The 21,163-nt window shown below is 46.7% G+C and overlaps 1 protein-coding gene across 2 annotated transcripts in view; it reads right to left on the bottom strand.

Moving 5' to 3' along the window:
- LRGUK (leucine rich repeats and guanylate kinase domain containing) overlaps positions 1–21,163 on the bottom strand; it is a 397,810-nt gene that overhangs the window by 204,054 nt on the left and 172,593 nt on the right. For both annotated transcript variants that reach the window (XM_085653594.1, XM_085653595.1), the window contains exons 6-7: positions 19,835–19,959; positions 3,179–3,322 (exon numbers count right to left, since the gene is read on the bottom strand). In XM_085653594.1, the coding sequence (XP_085509720.1) occupies positions 3,179–3,322; positions 19,835–19,959 (269 nt within the window). The remainder of the gene's footprint in view (positions 1–3,178; positions 3,323–19,834; positions 19,960–21,163) is intronic.

Genomic DNA, 21,163 nt, shown 5'->3' with positions numbered 1-21,163 from the left:
GGCAAAGGATTCTGGTTCCCGTAGTGTGTCACAAAAAATATTCCCTGGATGGGTTCCCTGAATGGGTGCACTCGTTTCCGCTGCTCAAGTTCAAAGCCCATGGATGGGCCTCCGCATACGGACGTGAGATAAATCCATAGTCCATGTCCCATGGGAGAGGCTAGGTTGCATACCGAGCCCCATGGCCCCCAATGCTGGTGGGTTGGTGCGTCCTTCGCGGCAAGGGCTGCCGCGAGCATACATCCAACTCAACTGCCCCTTCGGTTTAAGAACGCACTAGGACACAGACTGTCCTTCATCATTTACTGGCAAACTCACGTTGCGTATACAGATATTGCAGCTTCAAAGTCAATTCCGCCTGACGCGTTTCAAAGCCTGTCGCTTCTTTTTCAAAGGCTTGACATCCGAGTGCAAAATGGGACACACCTGTTCAAATACGATACCACGCCCACCATAGGCAAAGGATTCTGGTTCCCGTAGTGTGTCACAAAAAATATTCCCTGGATGGGTTCCCTGAATGGGTGCACTTGTTTCCGCTGCTCAAGTTCAAAGCCCATGGATGGGCCTCCGCATACGGACGTGAGATAAATCCATAGTCCATGTCCCATGGGAGAGGCTAGGTTGCATACCGAGCCCCATGGCCCCCAATGCTGGTGGGGTGGTGCGTCCTTCGCGGCAAGGGCTGCCGCGAGCATACATCCAACTCAACTGCCCCTTCGGTTTAAGAACACACTCGGACACAGACTGTCCTTCATCATTTACTGGCAAACTCACGTTGCGTATACAGATATTGCAGCTTCAAAGTCAATTCCGCCTGACGCGTTTCAAAGCCTGTCGCTTCTTTTTCAAAGGCTTGACATCCGAGTGCAAAATGGGACACACCTGTTCAAATACGATACCACGCCCACCATAGGCAAAGGATTCTGGTTCCCGTAGTGTGTCACAAAAAATATTCCCTGGATGGGTTCCCTGAATGGGTGCACTCGTTTCCGCTGCTCAAGTTCAAAGCCCATGGATGGGCCTCCGCATACGGACGTGAGATAAATCCATAGTCCATGTCCCATGGGAGAGGCTAGGTTGCATACCGAGCCCCATGGCCCCCAATGCTGGTGGGGTGGTGCGTCCTTCGCGGCAAGGGCTGCCGCGAGCATACATCCAACTCAACTGCCCCTTCGGTTTAAGAACGCACTCGGACACAGACTGACCTTCATCTTTTACTGGCAAACTCACGTTGCGTATACAGATATTGCAGCTTCAAAGTCAATTCCGCCTGACGCGTTTCAAAGCCTGTCGCTTCTTTTTCAAAGGCTTGACATCCGAGTGTATTTGAACAGGTGTGTCCCATTTTGCACTCGGATGTCAAGCCTTTGAAAAAGAAGCGACAGGCTTTGAAACGCGTCAGGCGGAATTGACTTTGAAGCTGCAATATCTGTATACGCAACGTGAGTTTGCCAGTAAATGATGAAGGACAGTCTGTGTCCGAGTGCGTTCTTAAACCGAAGGGGCAGTTGAGTTGGATGTATGCTCGCGGCAGCCCTTGCCGCGAAGGACGCACCACCCCACCAGCATTGGGGGCCATGGGGCTCGGTATGCAACCTAGCCTCTCCCATGGGACATGGACTATGGATTTATCTCACGTCCGTATGCGGAGGCCCATCCATGGGCTTTGAACTTGAGCAGCGGAAACGAGTGCACCCATTCAGGGAACCCATCCAGGGAATATTTTTTGTGACACACTACGGGAACCAGAATCCTTTGCCTATGGTGGGCGTGGTATCGTATTTGAACAGGTGTGTCCCATTTTGCACTCGGATGTCAAGCCTTTGAAAAAGAAGCGACAGGCTTTGAAACGCGTCAGGCGGAATTGACTTTGAAGCTGCAATATCTGTATACGCAACGTGAGTTTGCCAGTAAATGATGAAGGACAGTCTGTGTCCGAGTGCGTTCTTAAACCGAAGGGGCAGTTGAGTTGGATATATATATATATATATATATATATATATATATATATATATATATATATATATATATATATATAGATATATATATATATATATATATATAAATTTCTGAACAGCGGCCCTGGTTTTCGCTGTAAAAAAATAAGTAAAATAAGATTACAAAAATGAAACAGACCTCGTACAATGCAATCTGATGGTCGTGTAAAGCACTCCAATGCTCTTAGGATATGTTCGAGCTATATAAAACTGACAAGAGGGAATGGCAAACCTACAAGTCCCAGAATGCAAAGTGATGTTGGCACAAAAGGGCGGACAGGTTTAAAGTGCCAGATATATGACATGGGATTACTTAGTGGACTTGCTTTATAAGAGCCTCAAAAATGTAGTCTGTAATTCCTCAAATATGCCCCCCACCCCCCGTCAGTGCCACCACCTGCTCCGGTACCTGCCTCTTTTCACCACCTCTGATGGGCTCTTGCCGTCAAATGAAAAGGGTCAAACATCCCACCACAAATTAACAGAAAACAAGCATTGGCATAGCCAATAGGTCTCGCCTTTGGGACCTTATGAGTATTTAGTTAAGCAGCACAATATCTTTGGTGCAACAACATCAACTGTTGCATGGCTAAACACATAAGGTCCCAAAGGCAAGACCTATTGGCTATGCCAATGCTTGTTATTACTTCTCTTGCCAGAGCAGATTTTGTACACCCAGTTTCGCTCCCTGGGCAGACTAAAAACACAAAAAGAGCACTTTTCACCAGTTTCACTTTTCGCACACCACTAGAGAGGGCACCACTCAGAGTGAAGGAATGTTGCAGCAGCAGGCATGGCCTCAGTGCTTAACTTCAGCCAGTGGGTGAACAGAAAAAGATGGAAAAAGTGAAACGGAAGAAAGCAGAGATGAAAAAGAACCCACAAGAGTGAAATAAAGAGGCAGGAAATGGCTGGGGGTGGATTAAAGAGGCATGAAGTATAATCAAGAAAACACAGCCTTGATATTCCTCACCGAGTTTCAATAGGGCCGGCCACATGCTTCTGAGAAAACCTGGGGCCCCAGCACTTATTTTTTCACATTCTTGAAACCTGATTGGGTTTTACTATTTTAGGTCTTGAGAAGCCCAGTGCCACTCACAAAAAGATCTAAAAGAACAATCACAAAGCCACGACCAAGGTCAGGGATCATTAAGCACATACTCATACACTAACAACATTACCTTGTTGTCCTCTAAATTGATGGTCTCCAGAAGATCGTGCTCTTCCAGGCCTTCTAAGCTACTGATGCTGTTACCCGACAGGTCGAGTTTATGAAGGGACATCAGGTCTTCCAATCCAGTAATCTGCTGAATTTGATTAGATGCCTAGGATTTAAAGACAGACACATTGCATGAGTGATCAAGGTTCATAACACCGCAGTGAATGGGCTGGTCTTTGTACTCTCTGAGGTCAAGAACATTCAGCAGTGGCACGCTAGGTACCACAGGGTGGTAACACAGAATCTTATGGTACACGAGGGCAGTCAGGTCAGTCTCACAAGCCTATGTCATTCCAAGCATATATCATTTACCCTCAGCTGCCCCTTGTGTTGAATCTAGAGAGACATCTCTACTGAATACTAGTCAGTAGTCGTGCCTCGCTTTAAGTGTAGATCATCTTAGCGCTACACCTGAACCTCTCATTCGTCCAACAAATCTTATATCAGGATCTATAAGCACACTACCTTAAAAGAAACAAACAACAACTGCGGGCGCTGTTCAGAAACAAGTAGGGAATGATTTAAAGCAGATCTTCATGTCCATCACTGAGCATATCAGAGAGTATTTTTAAGCGTAGGCGAACGGTGCTGCTCCCATGAACATTTCCCCTTCTTAGAATAAGGAAGCCAGTCTCTACTAAATTTATTTAAAAGGGAACACGAAACACAAAAACCTTGTAAGAGCAGGCAGCTCAAGTGTTGCTTTGTCTTTTAAACAGAAAGGGAATCATATTCATAGGTGTAAAATGCAACATGCGATGCATTTTTCAGATCAGTTTTTTGAGATGTCAAGCGGAGTGCGATGATGAATGTTTGATATAAAAGACAATGGATAGACTTTTACAGTGTGCATTTGTAAGGCTTTAGCTGAAGGCAAGTGGAAACTGTTACGGTATGCACACTTTCCTTGAATACATTTCTGTTCAAAATGTTAATTCTTTCAATTTATTTTAGATTTTTATCATATTTTATATTTGACCTCTCCCATCATTTTTTCACTCTGCATGTATTTTGATTTTGACAGTCTGGCAACAAGCATAGCACGTTTTGGGAGTTCTTCTTTGGGCTATCTCTAATCGGCCCTGATCTGCCATAAAAGTTCTAAAAGATCAAAAAGCACTGCTGATGCTCTAAGCAGGCAAGGGCAACATATTGTAATCTTTATACAAGGTTCCCAGAGAAGCCAATGTAAGTGGATAAATGCTGGAGTACGTCCATAAATGTGTCCAGGCCAATGTGTATGCGTAACTACAGGAAAAGCCGTAACGTTCAAAGCATATGACACTGTCTTAAATTATATTGTGTCCAAACACTAACACTGATAACATTACTTTAGCCAGGGCAAGCAGGAAGCTCTACTACGCCAGGCAATGTGGAATGAATCAACACAACTAACCTTGTACTAGACACACTCATGTCCTTGGACCCACCACTAAAAAGTTGTTCTTAGAAAGATAATGCAGCGGACCCACATAATATTTGTGAAATATTACGGTATCTGTATTGAATGAATAAACAGTGAATATCTGGCTGACTAGCAGAAGTAGAATAACGTTTTTAAACATCAGGTTTCATTTAAAAGAGTAACTAAGCTAAAATAACCTTTGCAACTCTACCTTTTAAAATGAAAAGAGTGCATGAACTGAGCTGAAAGGCAGTGGTCCGATTAGAGAGTGATTTAACTAAGAGTACAAGGAAGCATGCTGTTCTGGATCCCAAGAAGGCAGGGTAGTGTAAGTAAGATTCATACACATTGAATAGGATGGCAAGTCTCACATACAGAGTGATTGGTAAGACAGGAGAACAAGAACATATTAAAAAGACAGCAGGAGTTCAGCTAAACAAACCCTGGAGAGAGTTCTGGAACGCAGACATCCATGATAGAATCAGAAGTTCTCCATAAAAGTATGTCTCGCAAGATATAGACTTGTGACCGGTCTGAACATTTTAATGAAAGTTTCTCATGAGGAGCCACCCTGAACAGGCCCATTGGCTTTCTGGTAGCACATAGTAATACATAATACAATCTATCTGGCAGTGTGCTCTTTAGCAGTATCTAAGCCTTTGCTGAGGTACCTAAGCCTACGCTAACATCTCTAGAGAACCAAACGATTATTTACATTTCCTAATCTTGTTGGTTTTCTCGAGGTAGGATTTAAATATTATGTAAACCCCTAGGAAGTGAACACACCTTAACACAGGAGAGGAATAATTAAGAAAAATAATGGAAGGTGGTTTTTTTCAAAACAAAGATGTGAGGCTTTCTACCTGCCAATGATGTTTGCTACCATTTAGACCCTTATTTTTGGATCTCTGTATACAATGGTTTCGATTGAGTATGTGTCCATTCCCTGTTACTAAGCGATCAGCTAACTGTAGCAGAATATTTAGGATCAATATGGTTGTGCAGTAGTGTAGGAAAGTAGGATCTGCTTTTATGGTTACCCCCACTTTTTGCCTGGTGTTATGCTGTTTCTAACTAGCCTGACTGGGATCCTTCTAATCAGGACCCCGGTCTCTGTGCTTCTCCCCTAAATTGGTTTGGTAAGTACTTAGGTACATCCCAGATTGGACACTGGTGTACCCTTATCAGACCCTAGTATATGGTATTGAGGTACCCAGGGCATAGGTACACTAGGGGTACCCCATGGGTTGAAGCATGTATTATGCCACCCATGAGGGACCACTCAAACTGTAACTACAGGCCTGCCATTGCAGCCTGTGTAGGCTGGTGCTAGCACCACTTACGAAAGATATAGGTTTACCTATATCTAGGGTCACTGCACTTAAAAACCTATTAGTCACCCCTAAAGCAGGTCTTTTCAATCCTTAACCCCTCCCATGCTTATGACGAGCTCAGCTCGTCATGAGTCACAGTGGAGCTGTGCTCATGACGAGCTGAGCTCGTCATAACGGTCGCGGCCCGCCCATGCGCGATAAATTCCCCGCCTGTGCGGGAGAATTAATCAGTGGGCAGGGTCGTGACGAGCTCAGCTCGTCATGAGCACAGCGGCGCCATGGCCCCCCCCGCACTGTGGGGGAATTACCCCCGCAGGGAAGGGGTTAAGGCAGGGTCTTCAGTTGTAAGTGTGAGGATGCACCTGCATGAGCAGGACATGCCTACAGCTTTCAGAGTCCATTCTCCCGGGCTGTAAGTTCATCAGCCATTAAGATACATAGAGTGGCCATGCGTCATTACGCAATGACCATCTCTAAACTAGTTGTAACAAACCTTATCATGATTGGTATCAAACATGTTGGAATCATAGCCCCACACCTTAAACATTGTGGGAGGAATGATTCCATGCACTGTAAAGCTCCTCCAAGGCCCTCAGTGCTCCTGGTATCAGTCTTGTAGACCCGGACAGCACAACATTGCTGCTGTCGACCAGAGACATGTTTCTGCCCTCCTGCTGCTGAGCCAAGCTCGAGCAGGGTGAAGGCAGAACAATAGGTATCCTGTCACAGGGAGGTGTGACCACCTCCCAGACAGGGATTAGTGTATTGGGGCAGAGTGGGGGCGCTTGCCAGTGCCACTCGGTCTGCTTGAAGGGCACCCTTGGTGCCCTTCTTGCCTAGCCCAGGTCAAACCAGCTCAGGGAGTTGTTAGCTCCCGCTCTGGGACAAAACTGGACAAAGGACGTGGAAGTTTCCTCCCCACTGTCCGACCCCTCCCCTGGGAGGGAACCCTGAATCGTCCCAACCCTTTTCTTAGGGCACTTAAGGGCTTACCTGAGGGTAGGTCCCTAGATTAATTGTGGGACAAGATTAATTTCAAGACACCTCTTCTTCTTTGACCGTCTGGGCACTCTGGACTTCGCTCTGGGTATCAAGGCTGCAACTGGGAAGACTCCTGCTGCTCCTGATCTCGTCGCCCCGCTCGTCTGCTGTAACGTCCGTGCCTGTGCTCCCTACAGGAATCTTCCACGGCCTATGGGCATCCAAGACAACTGGAGGAATCTCCCTTGAAGTGAAGGAGTCACTTCCCTGAATCTGCAGGCACCCCAACTAAGCTGACCGGTCTGCTGAGCCTGGGCTCCCATGGACTCTGAAAGGCTCAGCAACACAAGTGGTGGTTCTCCACTTCCCTCGAGGCCTGCCCTGTTCTCTCACCAAGTTTGAGGCCAGTATCCCTTGCTGGGGCTACAGGAACTGAACCCCCGTTCAGCGTATCGACTTGCAGTTGCAAAGGCTTGTTGCCTTCCTTCCACCAAGATCTTCAGGCTGCAAGTAGCCCCAACCTCAAGCATCTCCTGTGACCAAGATCTTCGTCCTCACCTCATCACTTGCATCATGGGGCTGCATCTTTGGTGAGCTGCTCGAGGTCCCCTTGCGACTCCAGTGCCTCCGGCCTGTGGGTCCTCTTGAGGGTCACCTTTGATTTCTGTGGGCTCCCCTGATTGTTCGGGGCCTGCCCTGACTCCCCTGCTTGTGGTGAGTCACCTGGACCTTGCTGGTCCCGACACTACACCGCCTTCACTTTCCACGTTGTTTGCAGTTGCCAAGGCTTATTGGTGCTCCCGCCGGACACCGACACCCTCAACTATCGACATATGACGTGGGACAGCTTGTGAATGGCTGCTGATCTTCCACAGCATCGCCTGGTTCTCACAGCTGCAGCTCCAAGCTCACCATCTTCTTTCCTGCAACACTCTGCATCGGTGGGCATTCGTCTTCCGTGCCTCCTGGTCACTACTGAGTGGCTTAGACTCTGTCCCCTCTGCTTGCAGGTACTTCTCAACTTGAATACACCTTTGGGTTCCACCGGACACTTTCACCTTCCCCAGCAGCGGCATTTTCCTGACGTCCTCTATTGGGTTCTATGGCGGTTTCTGACACCATTTCACACCTACGCACCCGGCTTCCTTGGTGTAGGTATCCTGGTTCTTAGGGTCTCCACGAGTGGGGTGGCTCTCCAACCTTCTGTATTCCACGGAGTTTCTTCAGGGTCCACTGGGAAGGGTCCTTCTTCTTTAAAATTGTAACCGCGACTTACCCATTGACTTGTATTGAGCCCACGGTCATGTTCCCACTCTGCACACAGCCTCATTGGGGTTCCTGGTTACTTACCTCGGGTGGTTCCTTGTGTCCCCGGCACTTCTACTTCTTCTGGGTATAGTCTTGACTCGAGTCATGGTTCATTCTCACAAGTAGGCTAATATATTGAAAACTATATTTTAATCATGAATCAGTATCTATAGTCTGGTGTTACTGTTCGGGTTAGGAGAGCTTGAATATTTCATTCTATTTAAGGACATGCTAAAATTAAGAGGTTAATGACATCTTCTGTTCTGCAGAGGAATCTCAATAACATACATCATTGGTCTTGCCAAGCAATATGTGCCTCTGACAAAGTTTTAAAACAGGTTTAGTTTGATGGGACTTTCGGACCTGGGCTCAACCAACATATAATGTGTGAATTGCCCTAGACACCAACTTCTATTCATTGCTGTTCTGCTTCTAACCCTCCTTTTTACATACAGGGGGATGTCTAGTGTGCTGCGTTGACAGGGATATAAGTCCCCGGAACAGCACAAACAGGACAATAGTACATTCTACAAGTTTCCCAGACCATCTCATTGAGATAGCCCACGCTAAAAGCCACCCTTCAAAGGACTTGGCTTTATTATACTATTAGGAAAGCTAAAGAGGGAAATAAGAATTGATCTAGGTCCCTACCAATGGCATGCTACTTCTCCTATTCCAAACCCATGCAATGCTAACCTCTCCTCAGAACACACCTGGGAATTAGTCATAAATTGCCTGCTTGTTATCGTGAACAGTCAACACTGCCTGATGAAGAGCCAATACAAACTCTCTCTTGAATTTCTATCCTACAAGGACTTGCTCCAAGAATCCGGAAAGTCAGTTAACCAGAAGAGGCTCATTTGTACATGTGTACCTACCTCCCCCCTGAGAAAAACTGCCTGCTTGCTGTGAAACTTTCTTTCTTCCTCAGAACCTGAAGTCCCAGAAGACTAAAATAGTCCTGTATCAGAGGAGGCTGCTGATCAGTGGGAAAGTTGCCCTGTTAACAGATGTTTCATGGGTGCAATTTTGGAGACCTGGGCCAGTTGTGTACCGGGGCTTAATTTGTTTAGGGAGATTGCTTCTCAATGCCTAGAAACGAGGAGGTCCTGTATCCCACACACAGGAATCCCAGTTAACAGGAATGATGACAGCACTTTGTGAAAATGCTTCTACTATGTTTATTGCAGAGCACTGAATCCACAGCTCAGAAGTAATTGAAGAAAAAATAATTTTGAACTATTGACTTTTCCTCCATAATTATCATTTAAAAGATATTCTGTCTCATTGGACACAAGTGTCTGTTACCGACTGCTAAGGGAATTAGGGGACTCCCTCAATGAGACTGTTTGCCATTCGATCGGTATTTCTGTTGTATTCCAATGTTTTCAAAGTGATGATTTTAATTTTAAGTGGTAATTTTTTTCAAAATGCAAGGCAACAGGATAAGGTAATGTATTTATGATGGGATGATAAAAAATGCATTTTCTTCTGCTATTTGGGATCCAGTGTGAGGGCTGTTTTCATACATTATTAGCTTAAAGGAAACAGGGACTGTCCTCCTCAAAGAATCGCCGGGAAGCAGGAGCAATGAATAATACAAGAACACAGGTTCAGTGAAGAAAAATAGCATTTGATATACATTAAATTTTTGCTTTTAGAATTAATTATGTATCAATTAAAAAAAGGGAAAGGAAAGATCCATACACATTGCAGTTATATAACATTTTACTGCTTGAACATTGAATATACACTGTCAATGATTACGGACTACTTTTATTCCGTTGCCTATACAGTTTTCACATGTATGAGCACATAGGTGCACCAGGCACTTAGATCCACACACATTGCAGTTATATAATATTTTACTGCTTCTGAACTTTCTCTTCCCTTTCTTTTAAGTGATATGGAATGAATTCTAAAAGCATAGATTGAATGTATATCAAATGTTGACTTAATTGATATTTTTTGACACGGAGCCTGTGTTATTTATACATTGTAAAGTTTCTTGCAAACTATGTAATACTGATAATAGCATTTTTTTTTAAATATGTATTTCCGTTCCCCATAAATTCTTAACCCCTAGCCTATTTTTATCTATTTTTATTTTATCTTACTATTACAATTTTATATTTAAGCTAAACCTGGTCTGAACCTTTAAGTTATTTATTTCGGTCTACTGTTTTGTATATTTGATACAGAAAACATCTTCTGAATTATTTTCTGGGGATTGCCTTGCTGGTGAGGCCAAGCTATCAAACATGAACCTTTCTGAGTCCTTTGGGTTGAGGATAGAAGGAAGCCCAGCCCAGCTCACTTCAAAGCTGCGACCGCTCTTCTTCAGTCTCACAGTTGCATTTTCTAAGGGACGCTTTCCCAGAGTTTCTTCTGGTACCACGAAGAGAGAGAGTGACAATAACAAGTACCAGCATTTAGAGTCAGCTTGTCTTGAAAGATGTATGACATCTTGAAGTATTGGTCTTTGATTTAAGAAACAGCTTCATGTACAGCCACGCACGAGGAACAATAAAATAGGAAGCCATAAATCTCACCGAGACTGAGCATTCATCTGGTGGGAATGGCACTTCTGATATAGAGTCTGTCTTGTAAAAGATGTACTTTTGCAATCCTTGTGCCCTGTAAAGTTCCCAAGTATTAGATTCTTGGCCTGTTCTCAGGCCAGGTAGGCTCCCCCACTGCGCCAAACTTCCCTGCTGGTGCTCTGCCTGCTGCCCTCGCCGCTGCTGCTGGAAGTTCGAGGCCCTCCTCCACCCGCAGGATCCCGCCTGCGCCTCATCCCTGGTGGCCCAGTGGTGGGCGGTAAGTATCAAGTCTGACCTCTTCCTCTGTCCGTCTTTCTCTCTCCCGATTTCCCTCCTCCTGCTTGTCTGCTGCCCTTAAATTGTATTCTGCCTTTAGCTTCTGCTCGTTTTATTTTGCATAAGCCTTTCTGCCTTTAGCCTGCCTGTTTTTCCTCTCTCTCTCTGTTGTTTCGGTGCTGTTGGTTTTTTTCAGTGCCCTTCTCCCCCCGCCCGCCCCCGCTCTCCTTTCCCGCCGCTGCCTTCGCTGCGGCCCCGCCCCATCCTCTCCCATTCACCACCTGCCTCCCAGCTGCTCCTCCCTCCCTCCACCCTTCTTAATGCAGGTCGCTGCGCGGCAGCGCCGCTGGCGCGCCAGAGGCGCGCCAGAGGCAAGCTCATCTGCGCCCGTCTGCGATTGAGGTCACCATCCACGCAGACGACATCCTCCTCACCGCCGAACACCTGCACTTCCAGATCCACACCGACCCCAACACCACACTCAGGGGAATGCTCGTCTACAGACCCCCCGGGTCCCGGGCCCAGTTCAGCAACGCCATCGCCGACCTCGCCAGCACCCACGCTCTCGCCTCCACGGACTACATCCTCCTCGGGGATCTGAACATCCACCTCGGGAACAACAACGACGCCAACTCCGCCACACTGATCGACAACCTCGCCAACCTCGGCCTCAGACAACTCGTCACCGCACCCACCCACGCCGCCGGCCACACGCTAGAAGCCGTCTTCTCCACAAGTACCCACGTCTCATTCAACCACACCACCGAACCCCACTGGACAGACCACCGCTGCATTCACTTCACCTACAGGAAACCTACCACGCACCACCGCACCCAACAGCTACCCCGCCGCTGCTGGAGCAAAATCACTGAAGACCAGCTGACCACCACCCTCTCCCTGAACCCACCCACCGAACCCACGAACCCAGATGCCGCAGCCCGCAACCTCAGACAGTGGATCGACGACTGTGCCAACACCGTCGCCCCACTGAAGAAACCCTCCAACAACCACACCAGCAAGAGAGCCTCCTGGTTCTCCGACGAGCTCCTGGCCTCCAAGCGCACATGCCGGAAATTGGAGAAGATATGGCTACACGCCCGCACAACGGAAAACCACGAAGCCCACAAGGACGCCACCTGCAGACACCACCACCTCATCAGATTAGCCAAGAGATCCTCCTTCAAAGACCGCCTGGACAACAACGCACACAACAGCAAAGAACTCTTCAGCATTGTAAAAGAACTCTCCAACCCCAGCGCCAATGCCAACGACATCCCTTTGTCACAGGAACTGTGCGACTCCCTCACCAACTTCTTCCACCGCAAGATCGCCGACATCCACGACAGCTTTGACACCTCGACCGACCTGACCACACCAGACCCCACCCCTCCTGCGAACACCATCAGCGCCAACCACCTGACCTCCTGGTCCAAAGTCTGCGACGACGAGACGCGCAAGGTCATGAACTCCATCCACTAAGGATCGCCGACAGACCCGTGCCCACACCACATATTCAACAAGGCAGGCGCAGCCATCGCACCCCAACTACGGAAGGTCATCAACTTCTCCTTCGAAACTGTGACCTTTCCGGACAGCTGGAAGCACGCTGAAATCAACGCCCTCCTCAAGAAGCCCAAGGCGGACCCCAAGGACCTCAAGAACTTCCGGCCCATCTCCCTGCTCCCGTTCCCAGCGAAGGTCATTGAGAAAATCGTCAACATGCAACTGACCCGCCACCTGGAAGACAACAACCTCCTGGACCCGTCCCAATCCGGATTCAGACGAAACCACAGCACCGAGACAGCCCTCATCGCCGCCACAGACGACATCAGGCGCCAATTAGACAACGGCGAAACATCAGCCCTCATCCTCCTGGACCTATCGGCCGCCTTCGACATGGTCTGCCACCGCACACTAAAGACTCGCCTCCATGAAGCCGGTATCCAAGAGAAGGCCCTTGACTGGACCACATCCTTCCTCTCCGGCAGATCCCAGAGCATCCGCCTCCCGCCGTACCGATCCGAAGCCACCGACATCATCTGCGGCGTCCCCCAGGGCTCCTCCCTAAGCCCGACGCTATTCAACATCTACATGGCCCCCTTCGCACAAGTGGCCCGCCACCACAACCTCAACATCATCTCCTATGCCGACGACACTCAACTCATCCTCTCCCTCACCAAGGACCCACGCACCGCCAAATCCAACATCCACGACGGAATGAAGGACATTGCCGACTGGATGAGGAGCAGCCGTCTGAAACTGAACTCGGACAAGACGGAGGTCCTCATCCGCGGACCCACCCCCTCAGCCTGGGATGCCTCCTGGTGGCCGACCACTCTGGGGACAGCACCGACCGACCACGTACGCAACCTAGGATTCATCCTCGACTCCACCCTCTCCATGTCCAAACAGGTAAATGCCGTCTCCTCCTCCTGCTACAACACCCTCCGCACACTTCGCAGAATCTACAAATGGATCCCAGCCGAAACAAGAAGAACGGTAACACAAGCCCTCGTCAGCAGCAGATTAGACTACGGCAACGCACTCTACGCCGGAATCCCAGCCAAACAACTAAGACGACTCAAGCGCATCCAAAATGCCTCCGCCCGACTGATCGTCAACGTACCCCGCCACTGCCACATCACCGCCCACCTGCGAGACCTACACTGGCTCCCCATCGAAAAGAGGATCATCTTCAAACAACGCCGGACCAGCCTACCTGAACAACAGACTCAGCTTCCACACCCCCACCCGCCAGCTCCGCTCTGCCAGCCTCGCACTCTCCACCGTCCCCCGCATCCAACGAACCACCTCCGGCGGCAGATCCTTCTCCTACCTCGCCGCCAAGACCTGGAACACCCTACCTACCCACCTACGTCAGACTGAAGACCTACTCGCCTTCAGAAAACGCCTCAAGACCTGGCTCTTTGAGCAGTAGCGGCGGCCCCCCCCTCCCTCCTCAGCGCCTTGAGACCCTCACGGGTATGTAGCGCGCTTTACAAATCCCCTGATTGATTGATTGATTGATTGATTATTTGTACTAGGATGTGTCTTGCCTAGCTGAGTCTGAATGATATCAGAGGCTAGTTTAAAATATTTCATGACTTTGTCATGATATATGCATTTAGCACCAGTTATTCAGATAATGGTAGACAATGTTTTTTCATTTCACCAAGGCGACTCATTACCAATGCCATGTATTTCGAACAGAGACAAGGTAACTTTAGGCAGAATGTGAGTGCTCTTTTGAAAATGAATTTTAAGCACTGATAGCACCATCCTTGATGTAACTGAGGATAGGTTTGGTATATGAAGAGTGCCATAAATGTTTAATTCTTCAACCATTTGTTCACCGTATTGAGTTTAATTATGATTCTGAACAATTCTTTTGATCATTTCTTTTTGTCCACAGAAAGGTTCCATTCCTTGATGTTTGAAGACTTTATATTTCACTCACGATTCTAGCAATGTGCACCCCTCTTGAACCAGCCGATCTAATTGTATGGCCTGTCTGGCTATTGCAGTGGTGGGCGGCTCTCCAAATGTTAGAGTACATCCATTTTGCATAATATTGGGAGCACATTGTCTTTCATAATGCTGAACTATTTAGCAGGACTGAGTGGTATGCTCCTTACTGTTGGTGTACAAGGCAATGGGGGCATCGGGACAAACGGAACGCTTGTCATTTAAAGGACGTTTCTTAGCACCGAAGAGGGTTGATTTCTTCCTCCATGTTTAGTTTGTTCACAATGCCTTTCTTGAAAAGAAACTTTTTGCTGTTGATTTTTCTGTTTTGAATAGAAAGGTGTTTGAACTTGCTGCTGAAAAAAAAAATCCGTTGTGGAGATTTTTTTTGCAGATCTTGTCATCAGCATGAGACCCAAAAAATAGAGGAGCTCATAAATAAGAGTTTCAGATAAACCCAAATTGTTTACATTTTAGATAGAAGATGTGTGAATAAGTAAAGGGAATACCATGAAGTCTTGTAACACCAACTTAGCAAGAAGAATGAACCTGCTGCCTTCCCAGTGCAAACTGAAATTCCACAAACATTCCTTCCTATGGTGTTTGGCAGAGCAGCACATGTCAACGAGGATGGAATAATCTTTTATACTGGTTAACAATAACTAAATCTGTTATCTGCTCCAGAGCCCTATATTTTTCTCCTACCTAAGTGTGCAGGATTTTACTGGGGCTGGTTAAAAAACACTCTATTGTTTTAAATGTCACAGCACCAAAGGGAGTAGAGTTGATGATGGACCTCAAAGTTCTAGGGTCTCAAATAATACCGCTAGACTGTTCTTGAAGCACTGTTGCTTCAATATTGAGCTTTCTGAAAGCCTTTCTTTTGTCTTAATTGAAATCTGTTATATCACCAGCTGGCAGTATTCTTGTAGGGAAAGAATCTGGGGCTGATTGAGAATATCTGCCAAAGTATGAGTCTGGAGTGGGACTTCAGTGCCTTCTCAGAGGGGTTAGTTCGCCTGTGGCCAGGACTCAATTTTGTCATCGTGCTCGAACGAGAGGGTGTTTTGAACGTCCTGTGATAATGAAACTTCCTTCAGGTTTAGGTGGAGCTGTTTTTTTTAGAAGGATCAGCAGTATGTAGGAGGGTCCCGAGTCAACTCAGAGTATTTTCTGGCTCTTTCAATGGCTGGAACATCCTTTTCTGGGTTGTTGGCATGGTAAGCAAAACATATGCCTCAATGTCGAGCGAGATTTAAGGCAGCAAAGGGCATCATGACATCTAGCAAATTCACAGGCTACGCTCTCACCTATGGAGTAGTAACAGTGTCTTTTTTCCGAGGCCCTATTGAGATATCTGGGTGGGTCTCAAAGATATCGGAGTTAGATGCATACTATCGACAAGACCTTTTGCTGAGTTGAGACCCTGCTTCAGAGGGAACAGGGCCTTTTCTAGAATGAGACACTGTGTGTTGTCCTAGCAGCCAGGCTGCAGCTTTGTCCTTAAGCCGTATCCAAGACAAATGCCAGCATACACTATACTATACACCCCAATGGTGTGACTTCCAGGAAGACTAATACTGAGTTTTTTCGATGGCAGATGATGAAGCTAATAAACAGGATCAAGATTATTTTTAAAAGTAAAGCAAAGCAAAAGCATAGCTATTGTTCAGGGGTCCTTGAATCACAAATTGGGAAAATGGATAGAAGCTAACTGACAAAGAACAGCTTTGTGAGACCTTACGTGGCCTGGATCCTCAATGTGACACTATCAAATTCCTCTTCAGTGAGGCAGCTATGTCTATAGTTGTTCTAGATTTTTTAAGATAGCAATAATTGTAACATGTTAGCCTTTTTCAATGTTTAAGCTTTTTTAAATCTAATAGGAAGTATTACTGTTCAATAATTATCTTTGAAACAATGCTTTCCTATCCCACACATGGATAAGGTATTCTTTCTTTATGAGTGCGAGCACCGAACTGCCAAGACAGAAAAGTAACAAGAAAGCTGTAACTGAGGAGGAGCCAAGATGGCGACCGGGACGGCAGCGTAGATTCCCGGCTCCGTGAACCTCCGCATCCCGCACGGATATCCTGCACGAGATCCTCAGTCTGCGCTATGAGATCGTGTTTGTGAATGAGAGTGGCAACCGATCGTGTGACTCCGAGGTTTCTGGCTGCCGTACCGCCGGAGAAATCTGCAGTTGAACTTTGCGGCCCGTGCAGCCCCGGAGCCGGGACCTCGAGTGGACGCCTTGGCCGGGTGGCAGTTTAACAACAGCGGCCTGTGGTGACTGGGTGGAGTCGGTCCACCGGAGCGGTGCTGCCCTCGGCCTGCATTTTGACGTAGGCGCTCCCACTGCTAAGTGTAGCGGACCGAGGACATGCCCGGGGGTGTAGCTCTCAGATTCTTCGGTGCTTGCCCCTGCCTTTGACGGTGAGCTGCCCGGACGCCGCCCCTAGCTCGCCCTGATCCTTGCGGGCTGCTCCCGGCTTTTCGCGGGAGCTGGTCCGTGGCGGGGACGACTGTTGCCCGTGACCACGCAACGGCTGAATTTGTGCCTGCCCCCGGACCCCTGTCTTCAGCGACGTGGATCTCGAGGCGCTTGTCCCTGGGTCCCGGCCCCAATACGAGTCGGGCCTTCCCGGCGGCCATCTTGTTGCTATGCAGCCTACCATCCTGTCCACTGGGTCGCAGCAGGATTGGGAGTGTGTGACTTTTGGGAGTGTGGCGGAGCGATCGCAGAGAGCTGTGCTGGGGTACGGCGACCTCCTAGAGGCCCTTGGTGCCCTTCATTTCTCCTTGGCTCGTGGCGCCGGGGTCTTGGGGAGTAAGCTCGATGGTGTGGCATCAGCGTTGGGACAGTGGCGGCATGCTGGTCCACAGGTACACAGGGGCTTCCCACACTGCACACAGGAGGATAATGTCGCGGCCACCCCTGCGATAAGTGCACAGCCGGACACTCCGGACAGTATGCTACCGTGTGATCGGCTAACTGAGAGTTTGATCTGTTCTGGAGGTATTGGACCTGAGTGGAAGGTGGTGGCCTTGTCCCGTGCACGGCCTCCGGCGACCCAGGGACAATTCCAGCAACGTTTGTCTACTTTGGCTGATTCAGCCTTCCTGGACCTTGTGTGCAGTGCAGATCCTGGGGCAGCACTGGGAAAGACGTCCCTCCATGATGCGGACTGTGTTGGTACTCAGAGACTTCCATCCCACCTGTGTGCGTCGCTTCCCGGTTGTTTTTGGACACTCCTTTACCCTGGAACATCGGACATGGTGCTGGGTCGAGGGGTAGGCATGGGCAGAATTGTAAAGAGTGGTCAAGGATGAGGCTGATCCTTCGGGGGTGGTCATCCAGTAGACGGGCGGACTCATGGTTGCGTACTCTCATGGTTATTAGCATAGTTGGTGCATAATGCTCCCCATTCCCCTTTTTTGATATGGTTGATTTGGTGCTGCTTCTTGTTTGCTGTGGGGAGACTTCACCGTGCGGGAGGGAGAAGCCGGGGGTATGTTTTGAAGGCCCTCCTCCAGTTTATTATACTTTCTCCACCCCCCCGTCTGGTGGGGTTCTTTTTTACTCCTTTTTCCCTGTTTCTTCTATATTTCGGGTCTAGTTCCAGGGCGACAGGCACACTGCTGGGGGGGGGGGGGGGCATACTCATTTGCAGAGGTGCAGGGTGGGGGGTTGGGGGAGGGGACTCTTTAGTCTTTATCTCTTTTTCCATGGCCTCCTTTTTCTTCTCCGCTTCTTCTTGTTTTTTCTTTTCTGGGATCAGCGCGGTACACCTCCTTTGGTGTGAATCGTCGCCTCTTCATGTGTGCTACAGTTTCCGGGGTGTTCTCTGGGCGTTAGGTACCGGGGCCTGCAGGCGCAACTGTTTTTGATATTCCTCCCCATCCGGAATTTCCCGTGTCTGCGCCATTGATCCAATAGATTGCTGCTTATTGCTTACGTCTATTATTCTTGCCCCTTATCGTTGTTGGGAAATTGTTTGGCACCTGATCCTACTGTCTTGTTTCATTATAAAATGAAAAACCCTTTTTCTCCTGGTGTCCTACCTGCGCGGCTCACTGGCCGGACTATATTGGAATGAAGATTCTGCTCTCCGAGGTGCCGCCTGTGTTTACATTGGCTCTTATTGCTCTGATTGCTTAGCAGCCGGCCCCGGGGGGTTGTAGGCCCATACTTGTTAATGATTGAAATGTCAATAAAGGTTTTTCAACAAAAAAAAAAAAAAGAAAGCTGTAACTTAATAAGTTTCTTAACAAAACTTCTTTTGAGGAACATTTCAAGTTTGTTTCTATTGCTACTTATCATCCATATATTAAAGTGGGTGTTTAATTTTTAGAACTGTGCTACATCACATGAAAAGGTGAGCAGAGCCGTAAAGAGATAAACTGCTGTGATGGATATTCATAAAATGCATGTTAAGTAGCTGCCAGCAACATCAGAAATCTCCGCCATAAATGTGCTACTTTTCTCAAAAGGAGACACTGTCTATGTCCTCTCCACAACTCAACTACCCCAACTCCATGGCCCACCCAGACTCCCTTCTTACCTCCTCAATTAACATTTAGATTCCTTTTTTGATCCTCGGGTTATTGTTATGACTGAACTTCAGCTATAAACCACTTTGGAACTCTAATTTTAGATGCTTGTATTGAAAATATATATCATATTAATTTTCTTTGGAACGACTCTTTATAGATATGGATTATAAAACTCAAATGTTTCTCTGAAACATTTACAAAATATGCTGAACTGATTAGAGTAGACACCATGTTATGTGAAATATACCTGTTCCAAGCTTATATACATAATATTATCTAATTTTATGGGCTACATATAGTGTATATATATTTGTAATCTATTTTTTATTTAGTCTACAAATCTGTACCTTCATTAATTAGGCTTTATAATCAGCATGCTCTGTAGGCACCATGTGCGTACTATTCCTCATTCTGGCTATCATATTTGTGAAATGTTGAAGGGCTCAGCAGGCTCATACCTAGAGGCATACATGCTAGAAAGGTGTTTTTTGGGGCAGTGAACATAACATAAACTAATGGTATAGAAAATACATGAAAGTTACATTAGAGGTGAAACCAGTGCAAGTTTACATCACAATTCACTAGATTTGACTATTTTACACTAACCCCAGAATATGCTTCCTTCTGCACCACTTTAGCAAACATTTGCACACTGCTGTTACTCATCTGTTAAAAGAAATTGTGGCCATCTGCCGAAATATTAAGTTTTGTTTATACAAAATTGCTAGGAATTTCCCAGTCAGACTTACCAGAGAAAGAGTCTTGATTGGCAAATTGGAAAGTCCACCAATGGTGACGATTTTGTTGTGTGACAAATCGAGATAGGTCAAACTAACACATTTTTCGAGGCCTTTGATTTCTTCAATTTGATTATCTTTGTTCAGCAGAGAGGAAAATTATCAAGGAAAAAACATCAATATTTGCAATTCCTATAAAATATCTAGGTAGTGGCTGATGTTTATGTTTTCCCACAAGGAGCAGCTGTTGATGGCAATATAAAGGCTAGGTTGTTGGGCTGTAGGTATCAGCCGAAACAATTTTGGTGGATAAGATAATATTGTTAGGGTTTTACTGAGCAAGTAGGGTTTGCATATAGGTTCACTTTTATTTAGCATTGTCTGTGATATAGGTGAGGAATTTTGAAAACATGGCAACCACCAATGTAAGAACAAAACTGAAGTTGGGGGTCCATTCACATTCAATTTAGTTCCCATTTTAGCATGTTGACAAATGCAAGCACTTCACAAAAACAATTTTTTTTTAAGAATCCATAATAAATAATTTATAGTATAGTGTCCCATCCTGAAGACTTCACTTGCAAGATGCTATATACATATTCCATACAGAATAATCATTTGTAAATACTTTTGAGACAATGGAAAACATGCTTTGGGAGGAGTAAACTAAGAATTACAAGTCATGACGTCAGTTTACAATAGCAGAGATCATGTCAGAATTTAAAATAAGAACAACATGTCCAGAGAAATGGGAATTAGCAGCTGTCATTGTCTCTTAGCAGTTGGTACTAAAGGGTTACAACATAAGCAGAATTCTGAAACAGGACATCGATAAAATGAAAGACGCAATGCTAGAGTAAGAGGAACAATGACTGGGTCAGCAAACAAACAGGAAAGATGGTCGTTCCAAGTGCAACTTGACATTCTACATTTATATTCAAAGCCATGACACCAAGGGAAGGTATACAATCTGTCATGGAAATATTTTTGCAGGTGTTGGGCCAACCCATAGCTCAATGGCGATTATGAGAGCATATCTATAGAGAAGGTTTGAAAGCTGTATCATTTGAAATAAGGAAGAGTGAGCCCCGGGATGAAAATGTATATATGGATGCTTTTCGTTGCATTTGGGTACTTCATCTGAACTTGCGTCATTGGCATTATTATTGTTTGGGCACAGCTAGGCCTACTGACAGAATTAGAGAAGATCCCAAACCAAGCCTTCAAACCTAAGCCTTTGGGCCAAACCTAACCTAAGCTAAATCCCAAACTTTATCATCTTAAGCCGTCAACACTAAATAGCCTCCAACCTAAAAAGCTAAATCTAAATTCCTAGTACTA

The sequence above is a fragment of the Triturus cristatus genome, chromosome 4_1 (genome assembly GCF_964204655.1).
Source record: "Triturus cristatus chromosome 4_1, aTriCri1.1, whole genome shotgun sequence".
In the NCBI taxonomy this organism is placed as follows: Eukaryota; Metazoa; Chordata; class Amphibia; order Caudata; family Salamandridae; genus Triturus; species Triturus cristatus.
Note: the sequence above shows the minus strand (reverse complement) of the source record. Positions and strands in the feature narration are given on the sequence as shown.